Source organism: Notolepis coatsorum (assembly GCF_963971535.1).
Source record: "Notolepis coatsorum genome assembly, chromosome: 1".
In the NCBI taxonomy this organism is placed as follows: Eukaryota; Metazoa; Chordata; class Actinopteri; order Aulopiformes; family Paralepididae; genus Notolepis; species Notolepis coatsorum.
In genome coordinates this window covers 306,766,015-306,791,043 of record NC_140165.1, presented here as the reverse complement: position 1 = coordinate 306,791,043, position 25,029 = coordinate 306,766,015, and the positions used below count along the sequence as shown (strand labels likewise).

General features: G+C 43.3%; 2 protein-coding genes across 2 annotated transcripts in view; both read right to left on the bottom strand.

The window, feature by feature from the left end:
• Nucleotides 1-3,336, bottom strand: part of LOC311225697 (1-phosphatidylinositol 4,5-bisphosphate phosphodiesterase eta-1-like) — a gene marked incomplete at both ends in the record, with an annotated part of 154,140 nt that extends 150,804 nt beyond the window's left edge. The window contains one exon of the mRNA XM_084311094.1: nucleotides 3,296-3,336. Coding sequence (XP_084167220.1) covers nucleotides 3,296-3,336 — 41 coding nt within the window. The remainder of the gene's footprint in view (nucleotides 1-3,295) is intronic.
• On the bottom strand, nucleotides 1,794-25,029 carry c18h3orf33 (c18h3orf33 homolog (H. sapiens); the record flags this gene model as incomplete). The annotated part of the gene is made up of 5 exons (XM_084311086.1): nucleotides 1,794-3,633; nucleotides 17,205-17,365; nucleotides 24,041-24,197; nucleotides 24,651-24,710; nucleotides 24,895-25,029. 5 exons carry the CDS (start codon nucleotides 25,027-25,029, stop codon nucleotides 3,382-3,384), a joined length of 765 nt encoding a protein of 254 aa, XP_084167212.1. The 3' UTR covers nucleotides 1,794-3,381.

Below are 25,029 nucleotides of genomic sequence, written 5' to 3'. Positions count from 1 at the left end.
TACGTCAGGAGAGAGGTGCATATAGGCTGCTTGTCCTATACGTCAGGAGAGAGGTGCATATAGGCTGCTTGGCCTATACGTCAGGAGAGAGGTGCAGATAGGCTGCTTGTCCTATACGTCAGGAGAGAGGTGCATATAGGCTGCTTGTCCTATACGTCAGGAGAGAGGTGCATATAGGCTGCTTGGTCTATACGTCAGGAGAGAGGTGCATATAGGCTGCTTGTCCTATACGTCAGGAGAGAGGTGCATATAGGCTGCTTGTCCTATACGTCAGGAGAGAGGTGCATAGGCTGCTTGGTCTATACGTCAGGAGAGAGGTGCATATAGGCTGCTTGGCCTATACGTCAGGAGAGAGGTGCATATAGGCTGCTTGGCCTACGTCAGGAGAGAGGTGACACTTCCGGCGAAGCTCCGACAATGTTTTCAACGTTTGAGTATAAATGACACTTAACTCTGGGAGGTTTGCCCTGGGTGGGAGGTTCAAAGGGTCAAAGTGGGTATTAAACAGGAGGGAAGACTGTCAAGTTTTAAACTGTGGATACCAAACAGAGAAGGTAAAGACGACTTTGAACTGTTGAACAGTAATCCAGAACTATTTTATTGCACTGTAAAATATATATATTTTTTTAATCTATTCTATTCTACAATTTTATTGCACTGCACTATTGCACTATTTTACTCTGTCTATTTTATCTTACTCTTTTTATTATTGTATATTTAAAACTGAATCAAACCATAAACAAGGTGGCCTGTTGGGGTGGTAGATCCTAATGTAAAAAAACTGATTTTATGTCTGCACTTTATGTGCTCATTTTATGCCTGTCTTTTTTCTGTTGTGAAGCACTTTGAGCTGCAGTTTCTGTATGAAAGGTGCTATACAAATAAAGTGTATTATTATTATTAACTCGAAGAAACACCAGCGAAGAGAGGTGCCCACTCGATAACCCTTGTGATAATGCTGGCTCTCACTGCCTATAGAGCTGAAGTCGATAGCTTTGCTGTATGGTGCAAGGAGAACGACCTGCTTTTAAACATCTCTAAGACAAAGGAATTAGTTGACTTCCGGCGCGGGGAGGCAGTCCACCCTCCTCTGTATATAAACGGCCAGCAGGTGGAGAGGGTAGACAGTTTTAAATTCCTCTGCATCACCATATGTGATCATTTAAAATGGGAAGTTAACACCAGCCTCATAATTAGCAAAGCCCACCAGAGGCTCCACTCCCTGCGCCAGCTTAAAAAGTTTGATGTGTCCAGGGAGGCGATGCTCAGCTTTTACAGAGCCACTGTGGAGAGTGTCCTTACCTTCTCAATGACTGTGTGGTACGGAAACACCACCGTCCATGATAGGGGACATCTAGAAAGAACTGTACGCACAGCGTCAAAAATCATCGGCTGTGAGCTCCCCTCTATGGCCTCCATTTATGCCACACAAATCAGGCGGAAAGGGGAGAAGGTGATCGGGGACCCTTCTCACCCTGCTTACGACCTCTTTAACCCCCTTCCCTCTGGCAGAAGACTCCAAAGTCTCAGGTGCAGGACATCCCGTTTTAAAAACAGTACATATCCCGAGGCTGTCCGTCACCTGAACTCAAGTACAAATGTACAGGCACTTTGCACCACAAGGGCTAGCACCAGCCAACATGCACTTTAAGGCAATATGCACTTTAAACTGGAACACTGAGCAATATATTTTAGGTACTGAAGCATTTTTTCTTTATTTTATTGATTGTGTAAAACTTTTATTGTGGGGATTGTATTGCATGTATTCTTGTGTTTTTATATTGTATGTTTTTATAATGTCTGTACTGTATGTGGCACCAAGACAAATCCCAATCAACCATGTGTTGAAATGGCAATAAAGTTTTCTATTCTATTCTATCTACACGTTTGGTTCTCAGTGGCCATTGTGAGCCATTTGGTGGGGTATGTAGCATCAGTATTGTTAACACCTGGAGGTCACGTCAATGAGGCGAGTGTCTGTTGAAGTTGGCAATGCTGTTTGGGGGCCATTATGGGCCACGCTTAGTGTGTAGTTCCATAGTATAATAATTAACAATTAATAATTGTGGGGCGGCGTGGCTCAGGGGTAGAGCGGAGCGTCCAATGATCGAATGGTTGGTGGTTCGAATCCCGCTCAAGCCCATGTCCATCCCATTGCCGTTGTGTCCTTGGGCAAGACACTTAACCTACTTGCCTCGTATGAATGTGTATGCATGTGAATGAATGTTGGTGGTGGTCGGAGGGGCCGTAGGCGATGATTATTCGCCACGCTTCCGTGAGTCTGCCTCAGGGCAGCTCTGGCTGCAATTGTAGCTTACCACCACCGGGATGACTGTGTATGAACGAATAATGGACTCTGTGAAGCGCTCTGAGTCAGAGAAAAGCGCTATATAAATCCAATCCATTATTATTATTATTATTAATTATGTATAGGCATTTAGTTAAGAGTTTCCTTTGGCAATGGGTTTAAGTTTCTTCATTGAGTACTTATCCTTGTGGAACAAGTATCTTGTGTTTTATTATTGACTAACTTCTGGAATGTGTGTATAAGTCCTCTGTCCATCCATACACTTGACAGTGGATCTGGGCCAGTAATTAAAATATATATATATACAAATATAATATTTAGTTTCCATACACCAGCACATCCGCATACTTTTCTCGCAGCCAGAACTACTTTTTGGTGAAAACACATGTTCCTATTGATGGCTATTGTATTTGGCCTGCATGAAAACAGCAGAATGCTTACATTGTTTGAGACGTTACTGTATGTCAAGCAATTACTTTCCAAAAACTGGCCGCACAATGTGCGTTCGTCAGCAGTCGTCTGGTAAATCGGAAGGTTCCCGGTTCGATTCCGGCTCTGGCTCCTCCCGGCAGTGTGTCGAAGTGTCCTCGAGCAAGACACTTAACCCCCTAATTGCTCCCGACGAGCAGGTTGGCACCTTGCATGGTCGCCTCCGCCGTGAATGGGTGAGGCATACTTTGTAAAGCGCTTTGGATAAAAGCGCTAAATAAATGCGCTAAATAAATGCAGTCCATTTACCATTGTGAAAGGTTACCTGGACATTTAATATTACGCTTATTAATCTCCAAGTGACCTAAAACTAAGAGGTCATTTCTGGGCCTCGATGGTCTTCGGGGTGATTTATATTTGTGTGTTTTGTCCTAAAGTTGTAGTTTATGAACAAACATAATAATCCCTGTTTATTCCCAGAGTTGTTTGTGAATTTGATTGACTTATTGCCAGTCTGATGTATGGGGGGGGGGGGGGGCTTGACAAACCTCTCTTTACTCTCCTGGGTTTATCCAGTGGTACGTAATGTCCAGGTCCATGATAGTCACTTAATTAATTCATGAATTAATTCATGATTCAACCAGTCAAGTCCTTTTAAATAGCCTTCGGACAAATCGGACTATCATGTTGTCCTTTGGCTTTAAGGTCCCTTCCAACGGGCTGTCCTCTTTCCACAGGCCCCGCCCCTTCTTCTCAGCTTTGCCCTCTGCCTTGAGCAGCCGTTTGTGAAGACGCCAGTAGAGAGGTGAGCCGGGGGCAAGTCCACATATGGGCACGGTCCTCGCCAGGCCCTGCCAGAGCAGCTCCTCGTTCACACACCGGCTCCACACTGACCCCTGGTGGAGAGGGAGGAGAACAGGCAGGGAGTATGGTTCAAGTTTCAAGTTCAAGTTTTGTTTTAATGCTTGGTTCTGTATGATAGCCTCCTGAGATTGTGCTTGATACAGTAAAAAGTTAAAAGAATAAAGACCAAACACTATACAAAATATACAATATACAAAACGAAAGTACAAAATGCAACAAATGCAAAAATGAGGTAGAGATGTAGTGAAAACCTTTTAGAAATAAATAGATAAAACATGGTGTAGTATTAAAAAGTGTTTAAAGCGTCTATGTGAATGTGAATGTTCAAATGACCATCATACATGAGACTCTTCATTATCATATCAAGTATCACAGACACTAAGAAAGCAAACGCAACTTTTGTTTTTCACACAGACACAAGCTGTTGCCGCCGCAGACACAAGCTGCCCGGTGACCCACGATATAAACACTTCGACGGTATGTCATGTAATTTGTTTGGACTTACTCAGAAGCATTTCATATGACCTAAACATTCAATCCAGGCCACTTATCTGTCAAACACTTACCCTGTCTGTCTGTTCTGCCACGACGAATAGAATGTGACTTAAGATTAAAAAGAATGTACGTACGTCTAATCAAGAGGTCAGTCCCCAGTAAACAGACAAGGCTGGTAAACAGACAACTCCGTGTTTGACAAATAACCATTGGCTTGGATTTTATGTTTCAGGTCATATAAAGTAAATGTTGTCCTTTTGCCCAGCTGTGATATGAAGTAAACAAAGTGTAGCGAACATATACAGCTGAGAACCAGCAACCATTGGCACATCTTTCTCAAACCCCCCCCCCCCCCCCCCCCCCACCTCCTGGCAATTCAATGTGTTCAATGCCCTGGAATCGTAGAGAGAAGATACGGATGTGAAGATTCATTGACGGCACGGCAGTGGTGGAAGAAGTACACAGTTCCTTGCTTTACTTAAGTAAAAGTAGAAATACTCAGATAAATGAGTACTCTGGTCAAAGAAAAAGTCCTCCATTCAAATTCTACGTAAGTAAAAGTAGAGAAGTATTTAAGTAAGTAAGTATTTGCTATTGAATGTTTACTTAAGTATCTAAAGTAAAAGTACACATTCTATAAGACGTTTGTGTATCCACTGACCACTATAGGTTATGTTAAAGTGGTATGTGGTCCAGTTATGCTGCTCTGATTACGTCCTCTTGAAGTTGACAGGCTTCAAATGTGAAAGTATATAATCTTCATATTCATTTTGTATATATTATGTTTTCTATGCAAAATCCTTTTCTTCAAAGAAAACTAGTAACTGATGGGTTCAGATAAATGTAGTGGAGTAAAACCGTACAATATTTCCCGTGAAATGTAGTGGAGTAAAAGTATAAAGTTCCCTAAAATGAAAATACTCACATAAAGTACAAGTAACTCGAAATTGTACTTAAGTACAGTACTTAAATACTTAGATACTTTCCACCACTGAATGATGGATTACCATCAGATGGAGGTCTTGTGCTCACTGATCCTTTGTCCTTAAACTAAAATCAGGAGTTTTCCATCTTTTAGACAGAGTCTGTTTTGGACCTGCTTAACCCTTTCACTACCACACGACAAAGGGTTAACACGGCCACTACCACACGGCAAAGGGTTAACACTTTCACTACCACACTACAAACGGTTAACACTTTCACTACCACACGACAAAGGGTTATATTTCGTATTGCATCGCGTCCCGCTCTGAGCCTTACGAGATACTCCTATCTCCTGTGATACCTAATGTATCTCCCACGAACAAAAACACATGCACCCCACCTGTATGGGGCCCCGCCCCTTATGGTGGCACCGCCCCTATATAACCATGACCCTGGTCATGAAACACCCTTCCTCTATTTTCGTCCCAGCGTATTGGATGCGTGCACCATACGAGCTAGCGGAATGAAAAGATTAAGGAAGATTAATAATGTTGGAAGCTTACCGGAGGTTGCTGGCCCCTGGCATCTTCGACGCATGTTTTCGGCGACACGACGGGCCTGTGATGTTCCTCGTTTGATGACTGCACATCGAGGTTCAGCTGTACAAGGCTGGCTGTCGGGCCAGCTTGTACTCAGGTAGGCCCTGTGTCTTCAGGCATGGGTATTAGTGTTAGTAATGCTGGTTTGTGTTGTTAACACAACCTTGTTGTGTGTTGGCGCCAGGGGCAAGATGGTTTGGTGAACGTTCTCTGCAGGGAACGGTTTCCAAGCTGTCTTGGGCGTGCTGCTAAAACATCTAAAGCTATGCTAACATGCTATCGCTACTGCCGCATGCTATCACTACTGCTAATTGCTATGCTGTTTTAATGTCTCCGCCGTGAGATGTTGTCACTCTCCCGCCTCTTGCCCGGTTCATCAATGAAGGTCAGTCGGTAGCTGTTGTGGGGTTTTGAGTTCTATTTACCTTTTTCGGGTAAATGGGTTGACAACGGGGTAGGTCGTGGCTAGGTTCTAGCCAGGTATTACCTTGTGTTCCGGCGGGGTTTGTTGAACGGTGTTCCCATCTGGGTTGGCGTCGGGTAGTGGGGCTATGGGTCCAGCCGACATGGTAAACATGTTGCGTGTCTGTGCACAGGCAATTGTTGTCTTGGGTTCCACATTGCCTGGCGTTAGGCTGCAGTAGTATAAGGGCAGGGCCGCTTGGGAGAAATGTGAGGCCCTGTGCGTTTTTAGACGCGAGGCCCCCCATCTCCTGGGGCGGCCCTGTGTAGGGGGCTATTGTTTCATTTTGTCACTCTGCTATGAGAAGGTCTGTCTTGCTACAGCTTTCTCTCCTCTCAAACCATTCATACTGACGGTCAATCGGTATACTGGGGGAGTAGTGCGGGGGGGGGGCTTTGTTTACCTTTTTTGGTAAATGGGCTAAACTAGGGCTGGTGTTCTGTTGTGAATATTTTGAATGAAGACGGGTCTGGTCCGTCTCCCCTTAAACTTTGTGTGTATGGGTTTGCTCATTCTACAGTTTTTGTGGTTTAGCTCTTTTATTCATTTAACCTTTTCATGGTCCACACCACAGTGGAGGGTGCTGTTTGCAATCACCACTGGTGCTCCATGTTAACGTCAGTCCTTTGTTTTTGATATATTGAAACAATGCCCCGCCCGGCCGACACCATGGGTCGGCCTGGCGAGTGGCTGGTGGGCTGTTAAGGCTTGTACCGCCACGGTATGGAATTGGCAACGATTAGAACTGTGTTCGAATTGGTGTTTTTTCTATTAAAGAAATGGTGTCTGGTGGAGGGGCCTTGAGGGCCGGCCGACGTCGACACATCGCGCAAGGTTGTTGACGTTATTAGCTTTGACCCAGCCGCAAGCTATAACCGCTCAGGGTTCCCCTCTCCGCAGGGGATTTTGGTCTTCTGCTGGAGCGCGGGCGGTATTGTCCTAGGCCCTACACCGCCTCACACCGCGCAGCCAGAAGAAGAGAGAGCACGGCCTCGTCAGCGGCGATGACGGGGCCCTCGACAGGCGGCCATGTTTCCCCCGCCAGTGGTGCCCTGGTTGGAGAATCGACAGGGTATCGCGAGGCCGACAGTCTTGGCGGCCGAGGGATCGGCCATTTTGGGTGATTTCGGTGTTGGTAAACCACTCCGTCGTCATTTTGCCGCGAGCAGCCCGCTCCCCGCTCAGTCCGCTTTCTGTTACCCTCAGAAGCGGGGCTCTGGGTGTGTTCCTTTGGCTGCGGGCCGCGAACCTTCTTGAAGCGTATGCGGCCCCATTCTTCGCTTCTCATGGAGACAGGGGCTGACACCCAGTTGATGGCTGAGCCTGGGTCTGTCCGTGAGAATGTTGTGCTGTCAAGCGGCTCCCACACCTTGAACTGTGTTGGTTGAGCCTGGTGTTACGTCTGTCAACTTAAGTGTTGTCAGCAGGGGGGCTCGAAACCTTTTGAGGCACACAGTGCGGGCTTCCCCGGCCTCGCCTTCGCCAGGCCAGGTATCATGTTGGTGCTCCCACTCCTGGAATATTGGCAAGTGGTCGCAGCTCACATGGTTTGGGGTGGTAGTGATATCACTGCAGGGCTACGGTGTGTAGGAACCCATGGGGGCCTTACACCTTGCATGTCCGGCTGCAGAACAACTCCTTCAGCATGTTCTGGAGGGGTGTTCAGTGGGGGGGCTTTTTTGATCGGAAGCCCCCCGTATCAGACAGGCCCTTTTCTGTCGGGGTTCCCCCTTGGGTGCGATTGCCTCGTGGGTGGTGTCAGGGTCAGGTGTTCCGACACGGAACGCGCTCCTCGCACGATTCCAGGGTTGTCTTCGCACAGCGGGGGGGACCGGGCCAACTATCTACAGTTCCTGGCGGACCTGCGCCACGTGACGGCGGGTGCGTTGGGAGTGTCGTCACATATGACTACGGCAGTACCATATGTCGAGGTAGATGGAGAGAATGGTGAGGCGGGGACTTGTGTTTACACAACCCCACCCGTTTTCAGGTTTGGTACAGACCCTGTTGTCGGGGTCTCCAGCAGGGACAGCTCTGGTCGACGAGATCCAATCTCTGTGGACGAAGCAAGCCATCGTCGTGGCGTTCTCCTCCCGGTGTTCTCTGCCCGAGAAGTCGGGAGGGAGGGGTGTAAGACCCAGGCTGGACCTGTCCCATGGGAAGGTTCAGCATTTTTTGGATCGTCTCCTACCTGTTGAACACTGTCAGGTGGGGGTCTGGTTCTCCTCCATAGACCTGTAGGATGCGTATGCGCATCCCCGATCTTCCATCCTAGGGCTTACCTACGCTTCCTTTGCAGGGTTAGCGTATGAGTACCAGAGGCTGCCGTTCGGTTTTCTCTGGCTCCCCGCATCTTCACCAAGTGCGTGGAGGCCGCACTGGGGCCTCTGCGTCATCCGGGGTTACGGAGTGTTCTGCCCTGATGACGTTCTGGTCCTTCGCGGTCAAGGTGGATCGTCAGGTCTCGTACCAGGCAGGTCTCTACCAGCCTGGGGTTGCTGTAGACTGGATGTAGAGTATTCCTCTTCCCAGTCAACGGTTGGAGGGCTATGGGCATCCATCTCAGAGCGTGTTGTCAACACGCTCGGGAGGTTCCGTCCTAGGACGGTTACGGCGCTGTCTCACGTCGCGTTTTCACCGACGCCTCCCTCGCTGGTGATGCGTCGGGCCAACGCAGTAGGGGGCAGCTGGCAAACCATGCTGCCCGGTCTGCGCTACGTTCAATGTGTTGGTGTTGAAAGCGGTCCTTCTGGTCCACAAATGGTGTTGATCAGGACGGACGATACGACGTCAGTGTCGTGTATCGACAGACAGGGAGGAGTACGCTCCCCCTGTCTGCACCAGGCGGCGGGCGGCTGGCTATGGGCGTCCTCCATCTGCGCGGCCTAAGGGCTCCCCACATCCCCGGCAGGGAGAATGTGGGTGCAGGTGTACTGTCGCGGGGCGGCCCTCATCCTGACGGGTGAGGATTGCGTCTGGACATGGCCAGGCAGGTCTGGGACCGATGCCGTGCCGCCAGGGATTCTTCCCCATACATCTGTTAGGTCAGTTGTTGGGACGGGTACGTTGAGGGGCGCAGGTTCTTGATCCTGATGGTGTTACCATCTGGAATGCGCATGCTCCCTCCACTGTCGCGCTTACGCGGGCAGATGACGTATGTTCCAAGTGTGGTGTAAGGCGGGGGGCCGGGACTCAGTCTCCTGCCCCCTGGATGCTGTCCTTAGTTACCTCCAGTCTCTCCTTGATAGACTGTCGGCTTCGACGGTGAGGGTATATGCAGCAGCTATATCCTCCTATCATGAGGGGTTTGAGGGGATGTCTTGTTCAGCCACCCTCTTGTGAAGCGTTTCCTGCTTGGCGCTCGACGCGCTAAGCCGGTGCAACGCTCCTTGGCTCCGACTTGGGATCTTCAATTGGTCCTCGGTCGGTTGTCCTTGGCCCCGTTTGAGCCGCTCGAGCGGGCGCCGTTGGGACAGCTGTCCTTCAGGACCGCGTTCCTTCTGGCTGTCACTTCCGCTAAACGCGTAGGTGAGCTCTGTGCTCTCTCGGTACGTCCAGAGTGCCTGTCTTTTCGGACCGATTGCGGTGTCACTCTGCGACCTAATCCTGCTTTCGTGCCTAAGAATATCCGGAGTTCCTTCCGCTCCCGGGATATTGTGGTTCAGGCGTTTCGTCCTCCTCCTCACACTGGTGAGTTAGATGCGGGCCTTCACCTGTCATGTCCAGTCCGTGCTTGGGGATTTACCTCAGCCGTACTCAGGATTTCAGGGTTACCGACCAGCTTTTTGTCTGTTACGGTGGGGCTCGTGCTGGTAAGGCACTGTCGGAGCAGCGCCTGTCCCATTGGTTGTGCGAGGGTGTTACCCTCTGCTACACGTTGGCTGGGCAGGATCCCCCTGGGGGCGTCAGGGCGCACTCCACTCGTGGGGTGGCTGCCTCTGCCGCTCTCCTGGGTGGGGCCTCGGTGGAGGCCATCTGTGCTGCAGCTTCATGGTCCTCCCCGGGCTCCTTTGTAAGGTTTTTCCTCATGGACATGACCGGGGGTTCTGTCTCCCAGGCGGTTCTGGGGTCTGTGGCCTTTCCTGCTTCCCGTCCTTTGGTCGGGTAGCAGGAGTGTATGGGTATGGGCCGCAGTGTGTTGAGTCACACGTGGTTCCGCCTGTACGGTGTGTTCAAGGGGTTCTGGCTCCCTCTTGTTCGCATTCAGGTGGAGTTGACTGCGCCCCCCCTTCGTTAGGAAGGATGGGGTGACAGGGCTCCCCGCACCCCTTGATGTGGGCTTACGGGTCCTCAGGGGGTACATCTGTCGGGTCTCGCGCCCGCTCTTCCCCATTATCTCGTAAGGCTCAGAGCGGGACGCGATGCAATACGAAATATAACGATAGGTTATGTAGATAACCTAGTTATATTAGTATTGGCTAAGCGTCCCGCTCTGCGCGCCCTGAGTTCCCTCTTGAGGGATCTTTTCCTGGGACGGGTTTTGGCGAGGAAGGGTGTTTCATGACCAGGGTCATGGTTATATAGGGGCGGTGCCACCATAAGGGGCGGGGCCCCATACAGGTGGGGTGCATGTGTTTTTGTTCGTGGGAGATACATTAGGTATCACAGGAGATAGGAGTATCTCGTAAGGCTCAGAGCGGGACGCTTAGCCAATACTAATATAACTAGGTTATCTACATAACCTATCGTTAACACTTCCACTTCCACACTATACAAAGGGACAGGGACTAAACAGGGACCTAGCTACATTGCCAGCAAGAACGCCTTTGTGTCAACTACGCCCCAAAACTGTGGAACAAACTGCCCAAAAACATCAGGGAAACCAACTCGCTAAATATTTTCAAAAGACCGCTTAAAATCTCTTTGCTCAGGCATTTAAATGAGATATCAGGGAGGCCTCTTTAAATGTACTTTTGTATTTTGCACTTCCTGTCAATTTCATGTGTCAGTTCTATGCTCATTTTAAGCCTATTTCATACTACCTCTGCACCTCGGCCTTTTGATGCACTCTGCCGCTAGACTCGTTGAATCGACACTGATTATTGTTAATATTTTGGATCATTTTATGCAGTTAATATTTTTTATAATTTTAATGACACAAATTATCTGTGTATTTTGGATATCAGTGAACATATCATGAGTAGCTGCACTATTTTTATTCTGCCTATTTGTATGCACTTACTGTCATATTCATGTGTCAGTTCTATGCTAATTGTATAACTATTTCTTACTACCTCTTATGCACTGTGCCGCTTCGACTCATTGCATCAACACTGATTGCTGTACTGTAGATGAGCATTTTTTTTATTGCACTGCACTATTTTACTCTGTCTATTCTATTTTACTCTTTTATTACTGTCTATTTATGTGTATCAGTGATCATCAAACCGTAAACAAAGAGGCCTATTAAATCCTAATATGAAAAACTATGATTTAATATTCTATGCCTTACCTTGACTTTGTCTATATTGCTGTCTATATTGCTGCCATCTAAATGTGTGCTCATTTTAGGCCTGTCCTTTTTTTTTTTTTTTTTTTGCTGTGAAGTAATTTGAGCTGCAATTCTTGTATGAAAGATGCTATACAAATAAAGTTTATTATTATTTATTATAATACTTTCACTACCACAATACAGAAGGTTAACCTTTCACTATCATACTACAAAGGGTTAATGCTTTCACTACCACACTACAAAAGGTTAACCTTTCACTACCACACCACTAGTGTGGTAGTGAAAAGGTTAACCTTCTATCAGCGGTTCTCAAACTACGGGTCGCGACCCAAAGTGGGGTTGTGGGCATTGGCAAATAAAAATATATATTTTTTAATGTTCTGGCAACATAATTTGGCTAAATATGCCTCGTTTTATAAATGTGTATTGATAACATAGTGCTGTAATTACATTATCTAATAAATATGCATGATCAAGTTCAACAACGTGTGCTTTTATTTTGATATTCCTTAATTCCATGTTGAAATTACACAATGGTGTGGGGTCGCCAAAGAAAATCCTAAATAAAATGGGGTTGTGGTATAAAAGAGTTTGAGAACCCCTGTTCTATATAGTGTGGTAGTGAAAGGGTTAATGTAGCAGCACCCGAGAGGCGGAGCTTCTACCACCAGGGTGGTGCACAGGTGTATTAAATACTGCCAATGACCAGAATGGGATTGGTTATATTCACCTGCCTGTCCATTATTGTCTGATGAAGGTCTGATAGTACTGATAGCATGAACAACAGTGCTGTATATACCGCATATGTAAATGTTTATTTTTATATTTAGCGCATATATATATATATATCCATATTTGTCTGAATATACCTGCATATAACCCCTCTATATACTACTTATACACATGCATGTAACCCATAGCCCTGTATGATAGCATGTACAATAATGCTGTATATACCATATTTATTCTCACTGCATATATATCCGTCCACACCCGTCTGTACTTACCTGCACATAATCCTTTACTATATCTGTACGTATCCTACTCTTACTAGTTATGCTGCTGTCTTTATACCTGTATCACTGTACATATTATACTACAACTCTGTACATACATCTTATTAGCACTACACTCAGTAGTACTAATTTGTATATTTTGTACCCAGTTTAATAACCTGTACATTGTATATTTCTGTTGCACATTACTGCTACAATTGCACTCTGGTTGGATGCCAAACTTATTTTTGTTGTACTGTACTTGTGCTGTATGATGACAATATATTTGAATCTAATCTAATCTAATCTAATCTAACCTAAAGATAGACGGAAAGCTCAAAATAAAGTGAAACCCTGCATAGATGCCTGTTCTTCTTGTTCTTCCTGAGGAGACTCAGGTCCTTTGACGTGTGCTGCACTAGGCTGCTGCAGTCGTTACCAGTCTGTAGTAACCACTGCCAGTGTCCTCTTTTTCACCATCTCTGACTGTAAACTGAACTTTCATTGTGGCCACGGTAAAATAAACGTGTCTATTATAAATAATGACTCGGAATGATTTGTAAACGGCTCATCGTTTTGTCCTTTAATATTTCCCATTACATGTGCTGGGGAGGGGTGACATTTCACTCATGAGACACTAACAAACTGAACAAGCCGGTGAGGAAGGCTAGCTCCGTAGTGGGAGTCGATCTGGACAATCTAGAGGTGGTTGCAGAGAGGAAGATGAGAACGAAGCTGGACGCTATCCTGGAGGAGCTAGCCAAGATGAGGAGCACGTTCAGCCATATACTAACCCCCCCCCCCCCCCCCTGACACATCACAAATCGCCTAGGCCAGTCCTTTGTGCCAGTAGCCATCAGGCTCCACAACTGTGGGCAAGGACTGACCTAGCCAACAGCTGAAGAATGTGAGAACTGGTACATTACATTCAGTCATTTAGCTGACACTTTTATCCAAAGCAACTTACAAGTTCTGTACCACAAGTCATCAGGAAGGGCACAACTCTATCAGCTGAGTAACAATGTTCATCAAAGTGTTGATTGCTACAGTGTAGGTTAGTTTATTAGGACAAGTGCATGGCAGTAAGGTTAGTTAGGGTTATATATATATATTAGTGCTGTCAATCGATTAAAATATTTAACTCGATTAATCGCATGATTGTCCATAGTTAACTCACGATTAATCGCATTTTTTTCTACCTTAAACAGATATTTTTCAAGTTCCAAGTTTTAATACTCTTATCAACATGCGAGTCAACAAATGCTTGTTTATGCAGCCATTTAACACAAAAGGATGACCCTCATGCATTGCAAATTTGCATCAAATTCAAAACAGAGTGATGCACAAAATAACTTAAAAGAGGGGCGGCTAAGTGGCGCAGTGGGCAAGGCGCTCGCCACTAGTGCAGGAGATGCTGGGTTCGAGCCCAGCTCTCGGCATTGCTACCAGCTTGGCTGGTCGTTCATACTAACACAATTGGCAGTGTTAGGGGTGGGAAAGCTGAGTGAAGTCTAGTAAAAAATTTAAAAATAGTAAAAATAAAATTAAAATAATTCTTAAAAGTCAATCGTGAGTTAAAAAAAAGAGTGGCGTTAATAGAATCGGGCGATAGCACGTTAATACCGCGTTAACTTCGACAGCCTTAATATATATATTTAAAAAATCAGATAATGGTTGAAGAACTGTTAGGTTTTTAACACTTTAATCGCATAGGACACCTTACACGTCATTCCCCGCCATGCTAATTCTGCCAATGACGCCGTAAAAAAAAATCTGTGATCGCAATCATATTTCTCCCGCGGAGGCTTGAGATCTACTGTTGATCCCCTCTCAACTCTCCAACGGTTCAAGAGCGCCATCTGGTGGCCGATCGGCAGATCGCCCAAACCGGAAACGGAAACTGGTGCTCATCCAAATTCGGTCCGACCACTCGCTATAGGTCCCGGGACTCGAGCTCGACACAATGGATAGCGATCCGTTACCAATAACTCGATAAACAACATGATTTGGACGTATATACTATTATACAACCTGGAGATGGATCGCATATTTCAACATCCCATAATAGGAATCTGTTTGCTCCACGCTCATCGCCCAGCGGCCCGAGGAGACTGGGGTAAGTTTCAGCGTTTATTTTTACCGTGTTCGATACAAACTGCTCTAATGATCATATCACCGACACTACATCAATCATCTAACATTGGCCACGGAATTATAAACGACCCCCCCCCCCCATCCGGTCAACATCAGATGATAAGTAGTAACTTCTAGAAGCACGTCCATTTGAAATTTTTTATCTGGCGCCGATCGCTATCAAACTGTATTTGATCATCAATATAATGCATTTAGGGCTATAAATCACGTTCTGCAGAATGCTGCAGAAAACGATAAAAACATATTTATACTTTAGACCGTATTTTAGTATGAATATGTGAATGAAAAAGTATAACGTTCCTACATCCTGAACAATAGATAATTGACGTTGAATGGGCCATAGTAATGTCAATTTAGCAATACAATTTAAAAAGTTATAGCCCTGCAAAGAAGGGGAACTTCTCCATAGACAAATAGAGCTGGCAGAGGATGGTATAAGGATGTACATAAGCGTGGCAGAGAAAGTGTTAACTACTGAACCCTGCACATTGTGTTGTTATTATTATTATTATTATTGAGAGTATATATGTCTCACCTCGCCTGTCTCACCATTATTTTTTTGTATTCATATTTTATCTTGTACCTCTGCTCTGACTCTATATTTTATTGTAATTTCTACTACCCTGCCTGTACCCTGTCATCCTGCATTCATATTTTCTAATAAATTAAAGATTTAGCCATGGTAGAGTGGTGGTCAGTCATCCTGCATTCATATGGTCTAATAAATTAAAGATTTAGCCAGGTAGAGCGGTGGTCAGTCATCCTGCATTCATATGGTCTAATAAATTAAAGATTTAGCCAGGTAGAGCAGTGGTCAGTCATCCTGCATTCATATGGTCTAATAAATTAAAGATTTAGCCAGGTAGAGCAGTGGTCAGTCATCCGTCATTCATATGGTCTAATAAATTAAAGATTGGGTCTTTAAAGAGAAATTGAAACACTAGAAATCAAAGGGATAATTCTAAATACATTTATATTGGCAAGTCAAATAAACAAAGAAAATGTGATTTTGAAGTGGCCTAATTTTATGTTTTTGTTGTCATGGATACATAGCATCATTGGAGTAATGCATATAGTGAACTGCTAGAAGTCATCACTCCAGCGATGCTGTGACCTTAACAACAAAGACACGGCAGCCTCATGGATAGGAGGTGTAAGTCAAAGAAAATCAATGATCACACACAAAAAAATCTCTATTTTAGATTCAGGTGGGACATGATGTTTTCCAGTGAGGTAAGGGTTTGGTTCTTATACTTTTATGGAGAAAAATCTAGTCAAAGATAAATTTTATAGTCAAAGATAAATTTTAAAAAAAGTGGGCTACATCAAAAATGTATGTTTTTGTTTGAAAAACTGTTTTTATCATGACATGATTATTTGACTTGAAAATATGAATACATTTTGAATTATTCCTAGTGTTTCCATTCCCCCTTCAAGGTTAAGCGTGTGCCACACAAAGACCACTTGCTCTCCAATCCAACTCATCAAAGAGAAGCCGGCTATTCTCTGTCCTGGCCCCACAATGGTGGAACGAACTTCCCACCAGTTAGGACAGCCGAAACCCGACCAATTTTCAACCGTCGACTTAAAACACACTTCTTCAATCAATACCTGAAGTGAAAAGAAATAAAATAAAAATAACCGAACCTTCGTACTGTCTTTTACTATCATGCACTTTGCTACTAAATAATCTTCCTTGCCTATATTACTACCTACTATGCTAATATGTCTCTAATACTATGCACTCAAGACTGCAGCACCCAAGTTCAACACTGTTTGACGAACATTGTTACTCAGCTGAAAGAGTTGTACCCTTCCTGCTGACCTGTTATACAGAACTTGTAAGTCGCTTTGCATAAAAGCGTCAGCTAAATGACTAACTGCAAATGTAAATGTCCCCATTAATTTACTTTTAGGTAATCAATTAGCATAAAAGAAGAGAAAAACAAACCGCATGACCAAAAGAAACAGTATACATGCAGACATGTGAATAGCTATCTACACATACCCCTTTGCATGTAAACAGTCACCCACATAACCCAGTCGCCATCTCCATGTAACCATAGTTACCGTCTCTCTCTCCTGCGTTATTTTTTTTCGTAGCTGCAGTTTGCGGAGACGCTCGCTGATTGGCCACTGAGGTTTCTTGTCATGTGACATGTGCGCCCAATCGCGTGACGAGCTGTGTCTTTGCCCATTTCCGCCTCGAACAGCATGCAAACTACCTAACGCCTAGTTTATCACTGGTTAAGCTTAGGCGACTCTTTCGAAGTTGGTTAAGGTTAGAGTTTGGAATCAGGGCTGGTGTTCTATCGCCATGCTCTTAAGACAAACTCTAACCTTAACCAACTTCGAAAGAGTGCCTAAGCTTAACCGGTGAAAGAAACAGGCGTCACACGATTGGGCGCACATGTCACATGACCAGAAAAGTCAGTGGCCAATCAGAGAGCGTCTCCGCAAACTGCGGCTACGAAAAAAAATAACGCCTCTCTCCCCCAGCCCTGCATTAAATAAGCCTGACCTTAATGTGAGACACCAGACAGTGAAGTATATCCTCGTCTCGGCTGATGAGTTTCAACCAGACTAGTTGGGCGGGGGCCAGGTGATCCTCCAGCCACACCCTCCCCTCCGGGGTCGGCTCCACCCCTGCCAGACACACCGCCAGCGAGGAAGCGCTCCCACCTGTGGAGAACCATAGATATATATAACTAGATGGTGCAAGGCGGAGTCTCCAGCGTAATTCACCGGCGGCCATCTTGTTACAGGCAGCACACGCCCACTCATAACATGAATGTCTATGGTGCATGTACTATTGAAATAACCATAGCTTGGTACATTTTCAACCGATTTTCAAACGGTTTGGTTTATTACAAACGGTATTCACGTGGCTATGATTCATGTTGATGCTTGGGCATGTTGAAATTATTTTCATATGAAAGTTAATTTTTAAGTATGCAGTATGCTGCCTACATCTCTGACGTTTATAACAAACCAACCCGTTTGAAAATTGGTTGAGAATTGAGCAAGGCTATTTCAATAGTATATACATGCACCATAGACATTCATGTTATGAGTGGGTGTGCTGCCTGTGGCAAGATGGCCACCATGTGGCAACGTCGGTCTCCATTGGCCAGCAGCGCGGGTGAGTCATCTAGCCTTTATATTATGTCTATGTGTAAAACAGACACCTGTGGAAGCGGTTCATGTGGACTACAGGGGAAACAACACGTGGCCAGAAGAGCCTCATCCTGTTAGGTTTCATCTCGTTAAGTAGATCCCGTAGCCCGGAGGAGCGTTTCCATGGCGATTGTCACTTTTTGACCTAGATGCTGAGCCGTAACTTGTGGTTTTCACCTGAAATGTTTTAACTTTATTAAATTAATTTAACTTTACCACTCCCTTTACTTAAAAATTTTAAATGAATGTTAATTCACTAAAAAAACAAGTGTATCTCGAAGGATCGTTGAGAGCAAGCTCTTATTTACAATGATGTCGAGAAATACAAAACATGATAAATACAAAAAGAATAAAACAATATAGAGACAGAAAGCCAATCAATTAAACATTTAAAATAATTAAAAACAACTGCAGACTGTGGAGAAGTGGTTTGCTATTAACCAATATTATGCTGTTTTAAAGTGCATTGCAAAACATTCCATGTTTCTGGGGCACAGTTAAGCTAAAAGCAGATTTTCCTAATTCAGTGCAAACTCTAGGAACCTTAAGTGTATAAGCCAATCACAAGCGTGTATGATAAGGTCCAGAGCTCCAATCCAGCAATGAGGTGATAGGGTGCATCGCCAATAATGGCCGTATACAGAAACAGATGCCAATTCAAGTCACGTCTCTCTGCCAATGTACATGTCGTTCCCGGCTATGGGATCTATACACTACCTTTCATCTTCCCTTGCATGGTCAGGGTGTAGTCATTTAGACGCAAGAGAAAACTGAACACCATTAATACTTGGACAGCAACATGTCGTTTGATCTTTTGGCCCAAGCGTGCAGGAGTATGTTCATTTGAGGCTGGTTTGCTCAACTAATACACGTTGCTTGGTTGTCATATGGTTGAATTAACCTCAAATTAAAGCTGAGTCTGTATTTTAACTTCATACCCTCTTTATCATTGGCTATCCAATGTAAGATGGAGCCACATACACGGAGCTCACTGTATGGTAGGTAGGTAGGCATGAAATATTAAAGGAACAAGCTAACATTATGGGACTAGCCTAGCTTAGTACAAATGAATGGAAGTGGATACGGACCATTAGCCTAGCTGTTGGCCAAAAACACCTCTCCTGGAGTTTTAAGCTAGTAGGCTAGCGGTCCGTATCCGCTTCCATTAATTTGTAATAAGCTAGGCTAGCTTGCAGCCGGATAGCTTTCTACTGAACGCACAGTGAGGAAATTGGTATCTATCTTCTTGTCTGAAGAAGAAGAAGAAGAAGAAGAAGAAGAAGAAGAAGAAGAAGAAGAAGAAGAAGAAGAAGAAGAAGAAGAAGAAGAAGAAGAAGAAGAAGAAGAAGAAGAAGAAGAAGAAGAAGAAGAAGAAGAAGAAGAAGAAGAAGAAGAAGAAGAAGAAGAAGAAGAAGAAGAAGAAGAAAAAAAGTGTTTGAGGCATGCAGATAATTCCCATGAAGGCTATAGCTGTGCTTTATGAAAAAGTGAAAAGAATGCCAACGCTGTAGAAACCAGACAGGGCTTTCCTTCTTCCATTCTCCTGTTCTTTTGTATTTACATTTTACATTTAGTCATTTAGCTGAACGCTTTTATCCGAAGCGACTTACAAGCTCTGTACGACAAGTCAGCAGGAAGGGTACAACTCTATCAGCTGAGTAACAATGTTCATGGGTGCTGCAGTGTTGAGTGCACAGTAGTAGAGACATATTAGTATAGTAGGTAGTAATATAAACAAGGAAGATTATTTAGTGGAAGAGTGCATGATAGTAGAAGACAGTAAGAAGGTTAGTTTATCTTGTCTTCTTCTTTCATTTCAGATATTCAGAACAAATAAAGTTATTATTATATTGTATTACTATGTATTATGTACAAACACATACTTTGAAGAAAACCTTTCAGACTGCACTCATGTATTGGTAATTGTCGTATAATTACAAACCATTATACTGCAGAGGTAATCTACTGTGATTAGCGGTACTTTGGCGAGGCTGATGTTATGTGCATCAGCACTGTGCACAGTTCCAAGTACATCCTCTCTGGTTTTACGTTTAATTGACGTAATTATGTTATGTATGTATGTATGTCACTACTACTCCGACATTGAGAGAACTTTTCATGGACTAAATTACAAGCATATAGAATAAGTAATCAAGCAAAACGAACTACCACAAAATATAAACACCACCGGGGACTACTAGGCTATCGTCGTGCAGAAGACAGACACGGTGACCTGTAGGTCGGAGGTCAAACAGGACAAAGCTAATACTTCTAACTGGATAGAGAGAATAGCCTCATATGTGAATTCTCCCATCCTAGTGCTGAGAGAGCGCTCTGTAAAACTGTGGCCTAATCTGGTTTACTAGCATGGCAAGTGGTGTAACTTAATAACGCCGCTAGCTTACTGTGAATAACAAGCTTATAGAGCTCTCTCTCTCTCTGTCATGAGAACAAATTAAAACAGAATAAAATATTGCATGTGCTGATAATTCAAATATACTCTATTTTAGTTTACAATGACCTTCCTCATACACCAACACATGTGAGTAAATGGGATTACAGCAATATCTAATCATCAATAAGGTTGAAGCCATAACCTTCCTCTGATAGAAATGTGTTCCTGTGTGTGTGTGTGTGTGTGTGTGTGTGTGTGTGTGTGTGTGTGTGTGTGTGTGTGTGTGTGTGTGTGTGTGTGTGTGTGTGTGTGTGTGTGTGTATGTGTGTGTGTGTGTGTGTGTGTGTGTGCGTATGTGTGTGTAGGTGTGTGTGTAGGTGTGTGTGTGTGTGTGTGTGTGTGTGTGTGTGTGTGTGTGTGTGTGTGTGTGTGTGTGTGTGTGTGTGTGTGTGTAGGTGTGTGTGTGTGTGTGTGTAGGTGTGTGTGTGTGTAGGTGTGTGTGTGTGTGTGTGTGTGTGTGTGTGTGTGTGTGTGTGTGTGTGTGTGTGTGTGTGTGTGTGTGTGTGTGTGTTACTGTTTTCACATCCAGGATGTTTTGTTTTCCCTTATGTTTTGAAAATATTGGGGTGTGTGTGTGTGTATGTATGATTTAATATACTGCTATCATTGGCAGCCACAGTCTGGAGATATTGCCTCCAGTAGCCTTGAAGTGGACTCCGTAATGTACAACCGTTAGTTCCGACCAAGTCATTTGATTGGACAAGAGGCATTCCATGAGTGCTGGTTCTTAATGCTAGTAAGACAAAATGTATGTTGTTTTCAAGAGCAAGGAATATTAACGTTGATGATGTGAGGATATCTACTGTCAGTGGCTCTTGTATAGAGAGAAAAATAATTGTTGAATCAGTCTTCTTATCAGTTTTGGACTATGGTGATGTAATTTATAGGCATGCTGCGGCATCAACTCTTAAACCTCTGGATTCTGCATATCACTCAGCTATCAGATTTATAACTGGTGACAGATATGATACTCACCATTGTGTCCTTTATGATAGGGTGGGTTGGCCTTCTCTTGCAGAAAGGCGCAACAAACACTGGTATTTATTTATTTTTAAAGCCCTTATTGGTAAACAACCTGTTTATATCTCCTCACTGTTAGATTGGAATATTGGAACCTATTCAACTCGATCGAATGACTGGATGGTTCTTAGGGTTCCTCAAATTTGTTCTGAGCTAGGGAAGTCAGCCTTTTCCTTTGATGCCTCTAACTCATGGAATGTCCTTCAACTCACACTGAAATTGGAGGTTCTCCCTTCCCTTGGAATGTTTAAACGTATGATTTCAGACCTGTAACTGTTTTAGTTGATATTTTTTAATAATTTTGAAAGGTTTTTTATTTTGGTGTTTAAATTTCTTTGAATATTGTTTTTATTATGTACTGTACAATCGTCATTTCTGTAAATGAGGGAAACCTCAGATGCTTACGATTTTAAATAAAGGTTGAAATGAAATGATATAGAGTATAACAGCACTGGGACTTTTAACTATACACTATCACTCCGCCTTACGATGCTCTAAATAACTGTTAAATTACATTAGCGTCGTTATCTATCTTAGATTGTAACAAATGTAACAAATTTACACAATGTAGCAAACTAGTGTGCAGGAAAATGTTTGTGTGTTGCAGTCGAGTCCCAATCCGGTTGCAGATCAAATAAACAAACGAAAAAACATAATCTGTTGTCGCTTATGACTGTAGTGTTAACTAATAAATGTTAGTTGTATAAATGCAATATCACACTCAAGATTGTGCTGTTGTACTGAACAGCTGTGATTATTTTTCGCACTGATTCACAGCCATGCTAATATCCAGTGTAACAGCACCACCACCGCAAGTGTGATATTGCCTAATACATCACATTTACATTTTTGTCATTTAGGTGAACACTTTTATCCAAAGTGACTTACAGGTTCTGTACAACAAGTCAGCAGGAAGGGTACAACTCTTTCAGCTGAGTAACAATGTTCATCAAACAGTGTTGAAACTTTGGTGCTACAGTCTGGACTCTGGAGTGCATAGTAGTCAAGACATATTAGTATATTAGCTGGTCATATAGGCAAGGAAGAATATTTAGTGGAAAAGTACATGATAGTAAAAGACAGTGTGAATGGTGTATATATATATATTAGGGGTGGGGGGGGGGGGATCTATACGTAGTAGTATCGCGATACTTTGCGTGGTGATACTGTATCGATACAGGGACGCTAAGTATCGATATTTAATTATTCATATTTTTTTTATTTGTATAAGGAAGTTGCATTGTTCATTTCAATACCTGTAATAGTACAGTAGTCCACACACACACACACACACACACACACACACATGTGCATTCAGTTAAGTTGGAATATGACTGTAATACAAACAGTTCAGTTTGTCAGGTACATGCAACACAGATTACAGTGTTTACATCTGTCTGCTTGAGAAAATACCATGTTCTGCAATATAAATGATTGAAGTGAGATGAACAGACTGAACTTTATTTTATTAGATAAAACATGTTGACAAAGTTTTACTTTGCAGTTGAAAAAAGGTAATAAATTAAATGTTTCCGCAATACGCAGCGATAATTGCGTCACGATACGATAGTATCGCAATACTAAATATATCGCGATACTATCGCATCGTGACGCAAGTATCGTGATAGTATCGTATTGTGAGGTCTCTGGTGATTCCCACCCCTAATATATATAAAGTATTATTATTATTATTTTTTTTTCATTTCAGATATGGATTGAAGAAGTGTCTTTAGTCGCGGCGAAAAATTGGTCGGGTTTCGGCTGTCCTAACTGTGATGGGACAGCAAAATTGTATGTGTCATAGATAGGTGAACACAGACGTAATTAATAACCTTAATATTGGGTCTGCACATGCCCTGGTATCACACATGCTGGCTCACTGGCACAGAGAGTGGAATGGACCAATTATTAACATTGGTAGTTACAGCTGTGTTTACCCGTCTACTGCATGACACGTGAAAATGTCTGCTGTGAACACAGTGTTCTGTGTTGTACACTTTAACATGGCTGTCAACTGAGCATGTGTAACTGGCAGTATGTGTAAGATGTAAATAAAACTTTTACGAAATCATGTATGGTATTTATTTAGTATATATATATTTATATGTATATTTATATAAATGTATTGGATTGTATATAGAGCTACAGCGTTTATACATATAATTAACAATAGAATACAATTGTGATGAATAGTTAAAAAGGGGTAGGCATTTTTAAAAGTGTATACTTCTTCCTACTCCTTTTTCGAACAGGGTAAACTATGATTTGTTTGATGTTTCTCTTTTTGTTGTCTTTTTTTGTCAAATTAACAGTATTTTTTATTTATTTATTATTTTATACTTGTTCGAAAATTAAAAAAAATATTTCATTCATAACTGGCAGGTGTCTTGATGTTGGACTGCATTTGCAATATTTATTGAAACCTTAAATGTATCTATTTGACTGCTGCTACTTTTTTTTAATTTTTAATTTTTAACTTAAGTACTGATTTTATTGTTTGTCCACCACAGTGGTCGACTCATTTGAATGTGTGTCCATTTATGTCTGTCTATTTTAAAGTTTGCCAACCGATGAGAGCTATTGGATACCTGAATTCCCCCAAGGGGATCAATAAAGTATCTATATATATATATCCCTGTTCTGTGAAGAAAAATATAAAAAATGTGCGTGATTTAACGTGCAGGACATATAATGTCCCCCCTTACGTTTTGAAAGCAGTGGGGAGAGAACGGGGAGGTACATGATAGGGATGTGTTCCACTTGCAGGCCTTTCTCTGTGATCGTGTGGACTCTCCCACGAAGGCTGACATTCCTCTCAATAAAACGAGCAGGGATCTCAGACACAGCTCCAAACCTGGTGATCTGAGGAGGTGGAATGAATGAATGAATGAATGAATGAGACAATTGAGTGACAAAAACTGTCCCCGGCGATGCAAGAGAAAATGCAGTAAATGACACAAGTGCTGCCTTGTCTTGTTGCATTGCTGGCCCATGCTTACAAAGACTCATCTAGGTAGCAAAATAATCTAAATAAAAGGAAAGACCTAAAACTGCAAAGGGGATGTTAGGCCACCTTGTATATAAATACCTGCTGTTTATTGTATATAAATACCTTTTATATGGCTTTTTTATTCTGTTAATTGTTGCTTTTTATTTCTTTATGCTGTGGAGCAAACGGAGAGTAAGAATCCCATTGTACTTGCATATGGCAAATAAATCTGAATCTGAACTTTGAATGCTTGTTGTCGAGTCTGACTACTATACCTTTACTATGGTTGCCTATAACAGCTATATGTATACACTGAAGTGGCTTACCAAACGGATACTCCTTGCTATTACAATAACACCAACCACTGCAAGCCCAGTGCTGATATTCTGCGTGAGAGACAAGAGAACAACAGAGGTTTAGAGTAAAGAATGTCAGAGAAGGCTAATTCCACCAGAGCCGATAGAGGGTCACATTCAAAACAGTGACAGAAGACACTGGAACAGGGGATCAGTCCCCATCCGTCAAATACCATTCAATGATAGTAGTAACGTTACACGAGAACATTCCTACCCGCACAAATGTTAAATTGTCATCGGCTAGCTGAGATACAACAGACACGATATTGTAGGACGATTCTTTTTCGTCCTCCTCTGTTTTGTCCACCGAACAGGTGTTCTCTTCTGTTTCACTTGGAACCTCTGACAT